The sequence below is a fragment of the Phalacrocorax carbo genome, chromosome 4 (genome assembly GCF_963921805.1).
Source record: "Phalacrocorax carbo chromosome 4, bPhaCar2.1, whole genome shotgun sequence".
Lineage (NCBI taxonomy): Eukaryota > Metazoa > Chordata > Aves > Suliformes > Phalacrocoracidae > Phalacrocorax > Phalacrocorax carbo.
The window spans coordinates 66,879,375-66,891,520 of record NC_087516.1 but is presented as its reverse complement, the minus strand read 5'-3'; the positions used below and the strand labels follow the sequence as shown (position 1 = coordinate 66,891,520).

General features: G+C 44.0%; 1 protein-coding gene across 2 annotated transcripts in view; it reads right to left on the bottom strand.

Moving 5' to 3' along the window:
* ARHGAP10 (Rho GTPase activating protein 10) overlaps positions 1–9,955 on the bottom strand; it is a 156,390-nt gene extending 146,435 nt beyond the window's left edge. For both annotated transcript variants that reach the window (XM_064450310.1, XM_064450311.1), the window contains exon 1: positions 9,465–9,955. In XM_064450310.1, the coding sequence (XP_064306380.1) occupies positions 9,465–9,618 (154 nt within the window). In that variant the 5' untranslated portion in view covers positions 9,619–9,955. The remainder of the gene's footprint in view (positions 1–9,464) is intronic.
* Positions 9,956–12,146: the final 2,191 nt, after the last annotated feature.

The window sequence follows — 12,146 nt, the reverse complement described above, 5'->3', positions numbered from 1 at the left end:
TTTCTAAGCAATCATATTTTCATTTAAATCTGCTACAAAATTTCTTAACAATTTTTTTTGTTCTAGCATACCTACATTCAAATATTATTACTATTTTTCAAAGCACACAACCCTTTCTAATGACTGACAAAATCACAAATTAAGACAAACAAGCAAATATAAGGTGCTTTTTCTCTGCCTGGGAAAAGAGCCCAGCTTTTGAGATCTGACACATTACAGTCTCCTTTTTCTTAAGGCTGAAATGCTACAAGTGTAACACAAGCTTCACTCTTCACCACAAATTCATTTGTCACTTCTAAGCCCACATGCATCAGCCTAATGGGGAAAATGGGCAAATTACAAAGCTAAAGAACACTCACCAGTAACAAAGTGGCTGTAAACCTACTGCTGGACACCACACACGGTAGAACATCCTCTGAGGCCCAGGTCTGATACACAGTCCTGCTCAGTTTCGTCCTGGATACTGAATTTTCCTTGCCAAATTAAACAAAGCATTTTTTTTTTCCTCTTCAAGGACATGCAGTCCCAACCAGCCAGGTGTATACACAAAAGCTGGAGAGAACTAAGGGAAGCTGTAACAACTGGATCTATTGAGAGGCAAAGCCCTCTCTCTGACCTACCTAACCAACTGATAACCCCCACCTGCCCAGCCCTCTCAACTAAAGAGGCAACAACAAGACATTTATTCAAAGGTGTGGGCAGTAGTAAAACCACAATCTGCTTAATAATACTGTGATTTTCCATCTCTGTAGATTATTTTTTCCCTCCCCCTGCTCCTTTCCCACGGAGGACAACCCCAGCATAAATGATTTACAGGAACTTCTGATTTAGCCATGGTCTGCTATGGCCACATTGCTTCTGAGGGCCTGGATATTTTCTCTCTAATTTTATCCTGAAAGATGAGCAAACATGCAGGAGGGAAACCAACAACAAGGGGAAGAAACAAAAGCAGAGACCAAGGCATTCACAAAGAACCGGGTGGCTGCAAGCAGCTCTGTCCAGAGGTGCATGCAGGGATGGAAAAATGAAAATATGACACTGAGGTAGACTGCCAAAAATGTCTGTTTAGGAAAAGAATTTGAGGATAGCATAAACCCAGCCACATACTTCACTTCCCGGTATCTTACTTCCCAATGAGATACATAAACATGCACTTTGGCTAGCTGGGATACACCTATCACAGACATCCAACGTGGGGCGTTTTAAATTGCAGCCACTGTAGCTGCCCTCTCTTCTGTCAAAGTCACACCCAGAGGGCACAACCTCCCCAGGGCATGGAGCACCTGTAACTATCTCAACTCATTGCAAAATGTAATGGCTTATTTTAAAATTGGCAAAGAAGATGGGTTTGACTTCACAACAAGACAGATTTTGGGCACTGATTAAAACTGACAGCTACAGTGGGTGGCAGCAACCACCAGCAGAGAGAGATATTAAGTTCCCTGAACAGCAGTTTCTTAAAACTATTCTGCCAGTATGTGCCCAAGCTCATCTGATCATATATTACACACTCACTGAATATTCCAGGAGAGCATTAAACTGCTCAAAGTGTCTTAATTTGCCACCTCAAAAACATGAAGACTTTTAAAAGATGATCAAAACACTGAACATCTAACATCTCAAGAACAACTGTCATAGAACAACAACAAATCTGGTCTGGAAACTCAGTAAAGTGGCATTAGACCCAAAAGGAAACACCATCAAACATAAGCAAGTCATAAAAATTATATAAAAAAGCCACAACCCACCCCACCAAAACATTAAGCGTATTGCCAAGATTCACAGGCTGCAGACTATCTCCCTCAAACAGCCAAGCCTGTCTTCCAAGTTATCACGATAAGTGCTGCAGTAGTGACTGAAGTTGGCATTGTAAAACAAAAGCACTAAAGCCACTGTAAACTATGTACATTAATTATGTAATGTTAAAAGACACCCGGGGAGGAAGAAAGAAGTACTGGGACACAGCTCTTCTGTGCCATTCCAAAACATGTTTCCAAGTGCTCCCTGACCAAAGGGAGGGTCTGTACGCTCCTGGCCTGTACGCTACTCCCCTTCCTGTATACCAGGAAAAAAAAAACCCATACAGTTTGGAACAGGTCGTCTCCCCTCCCTGCCCCCTTATAAAAAAAATCTGTACCAATCAGAAAGAGAAGTTCTGCCTCACTAAAGACTGTGAAGTTGATTTTAGACCGACTTGAGAACGGGTATGAGTGCCATAAGCTCTGCTTGTTAAAATTTGCAACATTTTTGCAATACAGAGCTGACAAGAATAGAATAATTTTAGGAACAGTATGCACTTGCAGCCTTAGCAGTGAGTCTATTTTTCTTTATTTAATTGTAAGCAGATATTTGCACTTTACAGATTATAGGGCAAACCCACCCTTTTTTCTAGCTCCTTAAGATGGATTTAGATTCCATAAAGTTCAATATTACCTTTCTAAAAGGCTTGTCATTAAAAAAGAAAGATACGAGGAAAAAGCTTTCCAACATGGTCTACCAGACAACTTCTCTAGAAATTACAAATCACTCTACTTATTTCTATTGTTTTTGTCCTGAAGACTGACAATGACACTAATCACTGATGTCCTCTTTAATGAGCTTACACAGCTTATCTAAAGCCGAAAAATGACATATTTCCCCCAAATGATTAAAAGACAGAATCACTTCATTCAACAACAGCCTGTCACATCCCTTATCACTGAGAAAATCCATGCAAAATCATTAAAATTCATATTTTCTGAAATCACATCTTCTAGTCCACTAGAACTCTACTTTTAACACAGGAAGAAAAAAAATGAACCGTGGAATATCAACAGGACAAAAAAGGTAATGGAGCTAGTTAGTAATCCAAGCTGAAAAGAAATGATTCAAGATGACAAACTGGCATCCTCCACAGAATGAGCTTGACGCTTTTTACAGCAACTGACACAGTAATGAATGCTTTACTTCAGGTGGAGCTAAATGCAATGTTCTGCAGAGTATTTTCTTAAAACAAAGCACTTCCCTGATCCTTACACAGAAGCAACTTTATCTACAAGTAGAAGAAAAAGGTACTGTCTTAGTTAATTAGGCCCTAGCTGTGGCAATTATCTTGAAGGGAAGGGGAAAAGCAACATTCTGTTATTATAAGTAGCTTTTTCTTAAGGGAAAGCTCTATCAGATGGGCCCCACATTTTGCCTCAGTTTTCTAATGTTTCCATTACTGAGCTGAATTCCAATAGAAAGGGTTTTTTTCAAAAGGTATATCCTGCTCAGTGGCCTTTCCAATACAGGATCTAGCACTGCCCTAGCACTAATTTTTATCTAACTGTGCCCTAGCAGAGTATATTTCAAATTTAAATCTAGACTGTTCACTTGGAGCATTTATTTCCTGTTATTACACCTAAAGCATGCCTTCTCACAGACATAAAGCTCATTTTTGAGGTACTAATTGAAAATTAAAACCGTTTTCTAAAATGCTAAACATGAAGATTTATTAATTCACAGCTCTCACTGAAGTCAAGGTGAATTAATCGAAGGTAGAGTCCTAACTAATCACTGCTGACTGAGGAAACTTTGCACGCGAGTTCAGCTAAGGCCCTCTCACAGTATTCCCCACTCCCCCCTCCTTGTTAAGTAAGAATGACGTTAGTTTTCACTTGGTCTTTGGATTCTTTCTAAATCTTTAGCGAATGTCGATTCCTTTTCTAGAAGTTATTAACGAGTCCTATATTAACTGTTTTACCTTGCTTCTTTGACATGTACTGGAGTGCCAGTAGAACAATGCTGCTGTTGCAGAAAATTCCTAAGACTTTGAGAGCTGGCACACATTATCAGCTAAGTGGTTTTGTAAGTGCCGATTAGAGTAAGAAAAGCTTTAAAAAATGGATAATTAGTGCTTGAGGAAAAAAAGTACAATGGCTCAAGTGATCAGAGTGGTTTTTATGCTGCGATATTATGTGGATTACAACAGCCTTTACAGTTAACTAATAATATCCACACCAGGTCAGACCAAAAGCCTACCTAGGCCAGCATCTGAGAGGTCAACCACCTCCACACACTAAGATACCTGGCCAAGCAACAGATTACAGGTTTGGCCAACTCAGACATTAGACTGGGTCTGGGTTAGGTTCTTCAATCGACTGTTAAAAGAAAGACAGCCTATTCTACTAGGTCGGAGGTGGGCTTTGGAATGGCTTTATTCCCATTGACACAAGATTTCCAGTCTGCTTAACTTCTTGATGGCAAACTTGTAAGTGTCTGGTGACTAATAACACCTCAGAGGAAAGGAAGGAGAATTCTTTTTTTTTTTCTCATGAACTTCCTGGAGTAAACCAGGGTTCTTCAGTAACACTTATCAGCAACTCTTTATATGCCAGCAAACTCTTCCTACAGACAGAAGAAATTTCCTTCTTGTTTTGTATTATGTGTGGTAGAGTGCAAGGAATATCTCTTCTGTAAAAAACATTTTTAAAAAAAGCAACAAAAAATAGTCACCAGAAGCCTAAGCACACTGAGCTGCCTGCAGAGACCGGCAGTGGGTAACGAAGGTGTCTGGTTTCCTCATCTGCTGCACCAAATACAACGGCCAAGACTCCACAGACTGAGCTCACAACCCAAAACCTCATGGTACAGGAGGAATTATCCTGCTCAGTCAAAACAGAGGCAGCAACGTAACAAGGGACGGGTCTACCCCAGCGAAAAATGCACAATGGGCCGCTGGGTAGCGAGTTTCTCAGGGTGCAAATGGAGTAGGATGGCTGCTCTGCATTTTAGCATAAGTGATAAGAGTATTTAAATACTGTGGTGCCCACATGGCGGTAGATGAACCTGACCTGATGAAAGGCTTTATGATGCATTTTAGCTGAGGTGCCCATTTGGGGCACCCTTCCCTAGCAAACTTTGTCTAGGGTTCCCTTAGATGGGCACTGCATACAGGCCACTCCTTGAAAGCTTCCTGGGGAACTCAACTTCTGTTTTCCCAGCTTCTCCACCTTCTGTTTTCATCAGCACATTACAAAGTCACCACAGTTGACCCAAATGATATTCTGATCTGAGCCTAAGTCCGAGAATTGAGAGGCTCTGCTTTCAGGCACATGGAATAGCTGTAAGCACGCACTCACACATATCCTTTGCAAACCCCCCATGAGATGCCCAAGGTCAAAACCTACACTTGCGCAGACTCTTCCTACTCCAGCCTGAGGTTTCATAAAAAGTGGTAGCTCCTGTTGCACATTTACAGAGAAGTCTTGCCTCCAAAAACATATCTTTGAAAACCCCAAACAAATCTCACACTCATGCCAAGAGACCAAGAGTTGGACCAACATAGGGAGAAGAACTCGGAAGCAAGTATCATAGAATCATTAAGGTTGGAAAAGACCTCTAGGATCATCAAGTCCAACCATCAATGCAACACTACTATGTCTCCTAAACCATGCCCTGAAGTGCCAAATCTACACATCTCTTAAATACCTCCAGGGATGGCGACTCAACCACCTCTCTGGGCAGCCTGTTCCAATGCCTGACCACTCTTCCAGTAACAAAATTTTTCCTAATACCCAATCTAAACCTCCCCTGATGCAGCTTGAAGCCATTTCCTCTTGTTCTATCACTAGTGACCTGGGAGAAGAGACCAACACCCACCTGACTACAACTCACTACAACCTCCTTTCAGATCGCTGTAGAGAGCAATAAGGTCTCCCTTCAGCCTCCTCTCCTCCACACTAAACAACCCTAGTTCCCTCAACCTCTCCTCATAAGACCTGTTCTCCAGACCCTTCACCAGCTTCGTTTACCTTCTTTGGACATGCTCCAGCAAGTTGATGTCCTTCTTGTACTGAGGGACCCAAAAATGAACACAATATTCAAGGTGCAGCCTCACCAGTGCCAAGCACAGGGGCACAATCACTGACCTACTCCTGCTGGCCACGCTGTTCCACATACAAGCCAGGGTGCTGTTGGCCTTCTTGGCCACCTGGCCACACTGCTGGCTCATGTTCAGCCAGCTGCCAACCAGCACCTACAGGTAGGTCCTTCTCCACTGGGCAGCTTTTCAGCCACTCTTCCCAAAGCCTGTAGCGTTGTATGGGGTTGTTGTGTAGTATTTATCCAGTGTATTCTTTAGCTTCCAACAATTTCCATCTCAGAGAATTTAAGAGCTTAGAACTAAACCCCTCAAGTTCCTTTCAGATTTGAGAATAAGGATTCTCTGATCAGGCACCTTTAAATTCAGTTTCTCTCAACAGAAGAACAACTAAGTCCATCTAGAAGTTATATATAAACTATTCTGATCCTCACTCATTTAACTGAACTGGAATCCCCTGAGAAATACTGTATTTCTATTTTAAAAGGCATATGTGTATACTGCTGGTACTTACTAGTTGCTAACAGTGGAAAAATATTGTCTTTCTGTACTCCTTTTAAGCATATTTAATTGTCATAAGAAAGAGCCACCTATTGTTTATTCATTCTTCCAATATTTAGCTTGAACTAGACAACTCAGTGATTCAAACCATTACACAGGAAACGATACAGCTTTGAGTCAGTCTTGTTTATCTTTCTATCAGATTCTTAAAACAACTGAAACTTAGAAGTGTAAAGATACATGAAGTATGCTTCAACGATTTAAGAATTCAAAAGATCCTTTTTTTTTAAATTCTTTTTTTTTTAAGCAGTAGTGTCCTGCACTGACAAAAATCAATTCTTCTGAGTTTTAGGTAGGAAATACACTCCCATACAACTGAGGGGAAAAATGGAAGGGAGCCAAAGAGAGGATCAACATCATGTTACTGGTTTGTCCTGTGAGACACTGATGACTCCTGTGATAAGAGGAAGTGGTAGCAGTATCTGCTTACCACCTCTCAAGATGTAACCCAGTGCAGGCAGCATCAAAGTGATTTACAGGACTGTCTGTCAAGCAGGAAGTGGGATCTATTCAATTACATCAGTTATTCACACCTAAAGAATCCCCGCAACATTTCTTGTAAGCTGCTGCTTTACAAGTGAAATAAGGAAAGTGCTAAGGGAGGAAAACGCAGGCAGTCTCTACTGCAGTCATTTCATTTCCCACAAATGTAAGAACAATAGTGCACCTACTACGTTTTATATTCTATAGCCCATTCAGAAAAAACTTAGTATGCTCACATATAAGTTAAAACAGATGTAAATTTCATAATTTACCTGGTTCTAGAAACAGAGAAATACTTTAGCTATTATTAAGATGGTATTTTTTGCTCAAAAGACTAAAAGAGTTTTCCAAAAATTGTAATCAACTGTTGTCTAAGACGTAATCATCTAAGCTCTCCAAATGCCCTGCTTTATTATCACGTTCTCTAGATTGTGGCAAGCCAGTCTTTGCGCAGAAAACGCAGTTTTGACAGAGATGAATAGCTAGGTCTATGCCTAGACACTTCTCGAGCTTGGTTTTTGGAACAAATATTAATCCCATTTGGTTTCCTGACAGCAAATGAAATCGGGTTCCTCAAAGAATTCAGATGCTGATGTTTCCTTCTGAAAACACAGGGAGGACCAATACTCTAACCACTGGGGTTTTAACAAGCTTTAACTCCTCCTTGTGTTTCCTCTGGTTCAGTTTGTCTTTTAATGTCTGTTGAACAGTGGCATGGTTTCACCAGCAGCAGAGGAAGACAACTCAGCTTCAAACCTGCCATCAGGGCACTCAAAAGGGTAAAGACAATTGCAGAAACCTGAAATGTGTATACAAGGATCCAATCTCTGTTTCAACTTCTCAAACAAGTATGCTGAAGCACAAATATTTGTTAGCATAAGGCACGGCACCTAAACTCAAGGAGAAAATTTCTGACTTGTCACCTCAGAAAGGAAGGAATTGTTTAGACCTGAACACCACGCAGGATCTCAGATAGCTTCTCATGGGCTAGCCTTAAGTATTTCGTCCAGCACTCTCAGACCAGGTGGCTCTGCTTGGCACACTGACTCCCTTGGCTCCCACCTCACACGGCTAAGCATGCCAAGCACAGCACACCAAGCCAAAGTCACCAGCACAGGACTCTGCTGTGGATAGGAGGCTCACACGAGTTAGGGCTCCCGCCACCACTGTCAGTGCCACACTTTCAAATTAAGTTCCATGTATGTAACTGTACATGAGAAACCGAGGGTTTGGGGCAGTTGCCAAAATACTGTCTACATGCTTGAGGAACAGAAGTGAAGTGGAATGATTTCCCTGTACCGTTCTCATCCAGGCTGAGGGACACTTTTTTACTTAGCACTCTAAGTTAAGATGATTTATACTGACACTTCCAGTCACAGATTTCAAATAATCCTCAAGGAACACACTTTAGAATAACTGAAAATTAACTGGTCAAAGAATAAAAGTTACAAACAAGTGAAATCTGATATGGCATTTTCTACCTTTTTTTTTAATCCAGTCACATCAAAGAGAGGCAAAACCAGGAAAGAGTGTTTCTTTATTCACACAAAATGAGCTATGCCAGTTTTTAAAACCCTCACCAAATCCAGGCAGCTACACTGCTCAAACCATTGGCCAAATCCCTCTCAGTTTACTTTAAGGGAAATAGTTCGAAAGCCTGGTTCCCTGCCTTCAGAAGTTTTCCGTGATACCAAAGATTAAGTATACTTCTGAGAACACAGTGCCAGAGTGCTGCTTCGGTGTTTTATTTGAAAAATTGGTATAGTCAATGCCAATAGTCAGATATTTAGGAGACTACACTGCTCTATCTTAAGTCAAAAGGGATAAATTATATTACCACAATACTACATTAAGAACATGCATCGACATGGTCATTCAAGGAAAATAACATGATTCCTACATAAACCACAGCACAGCTAACCAGAAATATGTATATATTCAACAAGTAAAATACTAAATTAAAAAACACTGCCACATTTTAAGAGGCCAAAGACACAGAACTGGTAACTAGTGCTGCCACCACAGAACTATAAGTCTGGTAATTCCTAAGCATACTTAAAATTTTGAAAAGGGCTATTTTCAGCAGCCTCTTCACAGCCTACAAATGCATGTAAATAAAAACGTACACACGTACATCACTATGTTGAGGCAGGCAATTCACAGACGCCCAGCTCGCAACGCACCGGTAAAACCTGAAATTGAGTTCTCAGCGCATTTAACCTCTCAGCTCACACGCCGGGCTCGGCACTGCAGAGCACATAAGCCAGGCCCGGCCAAGAGACCGGGCAGATGCAACAGGCATTGCAAGAAGTGGAGTTACCCGGCGCTGCCACCAGTACTACCCCTTATCCCCTCTGCACGGCAAGGGGCTGGAGAGGGCCTATGTCCCCAAAGCGGCTGGTGGGGGGCTCGAGGGAGAGGCTGGAAAAGGCCAGTGCAAAGCTCACTCCAACAAAAGCAAGGGCCGCCGGCTCGAAGGCGAAACCTCCCGGCGCCGGGCGAGCAGCTGCCAGCACCGGGGACGGCTCCGGAGCCGCCCCTCAGCGACCCGCCGGCTCCCCCCGGCTCCCCCACTCACTTTTGGTCGCGGCGATCAGGTTTTTCCCATCCTTGAGCAACTCCTTGATAAACTTATTGGTCCTCTCCAGCTCGGCCTCATGGGCTCTCACCCGCTCCCTGAACCAGGGGCTGTCCAGGTAGCAGTCGCTGAACTCCAGGGGCTGTAGCCCCATGGCTGCCGCTGCACCGGGGCTCGCCTCCCCGCGAACCTCTCCCGGCTACGCCACGGCACCAGCGACCCCCCTCCCCGACAGCCGAGGCGCAGCTAGGGACCCCGCGGCGGCGAGGCGGGAGCCGCGGCCACAAAGAGAAGAGCGGCGGCGGCTGCTCCCGCGTAGGGCTGGGCGCGGGCAGAGGCGAGGCGTGAGGGGCGGCGCGGCGCGGCGCAGCACGGCACGGCTCGGCTCGGCTCGGCAGGGGGGGTCGCCCCACTCCCGGCAGCCCCGCCACAGCCGGGCCGCGCCCTGCCCCGCCGCGCCGGGGCCCGCCTCACGCCCGCCCGCCCCTTCCTTCCCGCCCCACGGCGGCGGTTACACAAGGCCGGGCGGCGGGGGCGTGCCTGGGCTCGCAGGGCCCGGGAGAGCTGCCTGCTCAGCCGCCACCGGCGTCCCGGTGCGGGGGTCGCGGGCAGGTACTTCCCTGCTAGCCACCGTGTCCCCCCGGCGAGGGCCCCCGTGTCCTGAGGGTAGCGAGGGGGTCCGGCGGGGCAGAGGCCCGACACGGGCGGGCGGGCGGGCGGGCGAGCCCGCACCGCAAACGCAGCGGCCTGTCGCAGCAGGCAGCGGGTTGCCCGTCCCTGCCCGGACGCCGGGCTGGAGCTGCCGCGGGTGGGTGCTTCACCTCGCGGGAACGCCCGTGGGCTTCAGTGAAGGGGCAGAGCAGGCTCGCGGTGGAAGGAAGCAGCGCACGGGCTGCTTGACCCAAAGCCCGTGGTGCTGGAGGTGGGCTGCTCGCAGGGAAGGCTGGCCCTGGTCGCCTGTCCCTGTATTGTTCGCGTGTCTGGCTGAGAAATACGGGGTCAAGTAGATCCAGCATCACCTTTATGTCTTCATTTAATTAATACAAACAGTTCTCACGAACAAGTACTGCAGCAAGAGCAAGACCTGAGAAGGCCACTCAGTGCTGAATTGTTTTGGTTAAGAATGTTACAAAACTCGTTAAGAAACAGAAAAGGCTTATAATTTAGCTATAATTTCATGGATTTAGTGGTTTAACAGTAGTGCAATTCACAGTGATTTGGTGGGACTTTTCTAGATGATTGGGGGTATATATTTCAGTCATTAATATCTGTCTAGATGTCTTCTTTGGGAGTAACTTCAGTCTTTCTGTATTTTGGCAAGTGTAGTGTTAGTTCCTGCTCCTTTTGAAGCAATGAGCTTCGGTATTAATTTAATGTATTATTGTTGGACCTGCAGTTAAGCCTAGCCTGCATTGGCCAGAGAAACAACATAAGAACACCTTGTTTGGATATAACTTAAAATTTGAAGACTCACGCTAAAACAAAAAACAAATGACTTTTATCTTTCTTTTTAAAAGTAGAACCTAAGATTTGTAGAAATGACTGAGTTGAAGATAGCTGGCAGGGTTACTGTCAACCTTACTCCGTATGACCCCAGGCACTGACCTGCAGAAGTAGCGTATGGAAATAGGTGAGCACTCCAGGAGTCTCCTTTAAAATTACTCCTGTTTGTAGAATCAGTGTATCAGGTAGGATTATATTTTGCAAATGTTTATGTTTTTTTAATAACTACCCACTTGAGAGTCTGCTTCAGAAACCAGACTGGGGGTGTGCATTACCTACCAGTCAGTGGTCACTGAGCTCAAGTGAGTAAGCAGAGAGTTTTGTGATCAAAGGCGAAGATCATTTCCTCATTGTTCTTGTAGATAAGGAAGATAAGAAAACACAGTCCTGTGAAGAAAGGGGCAGGGAGAAGGGTCTTGATGTGGAGGCTCATGAGCAATCCTAGTTCCTGAAAGCAGTCTTAAATATGAGCGTAGTCCCTCCATATCAGCTGCTACGTAGTAGTGCAGGTCGTTTGTCTGAAATCTCAGCAGGCCAGGGAAGTGCTGCTGAGAGCAGACCCTTTCAGCCAAGCGTCCCACATACTAGATCACATTATCTGCTGTGATATTTATTTTCTAATATTAATTAACTGAGAAGTTACTATGCTACTCAAAACTCTGTTTAAAAACAGTTTAAAAAAACCCCACTTTTAAGAAATAGCGAACAATCCTCTACCTCTGTTTAGATTACTAGAGCAGCATTTCAAGAGTAAGTATGCCTTCCATGAATAGTTTGTTTACTTTGTCCTGTAGCTGTCTTCAGGATTAAAATTAGAATAATATTTTTCATGCTTGTTTATAATTATGTAATTTCCCTATTATAATTCCACTGAAGTATTGTAAAGTAATTGGATTGCATGCATTGTATGGAGTTGCTGACATTCAAGTTTTTAAAAAAAAAAAAAAAGAGGAAAAAATGTGAATGTTTAGGTTAGCCCTGAGTTTTTTAGCTGGCAAAAAAACACCAGGTCTAAAATTTAATTTGTCTTACTATGACAGGCCCATTAGGGGAGATTGGTCCACCTGCTGTAATCATGTGAAGTAAAAATGTATTCCGTTCTAGTTGCAGCTAAAAGGAGCAGTGGTAGTCCAGCAGAAATACATACACATAACACGTTTTTCCCCCGAATGAAGAGTG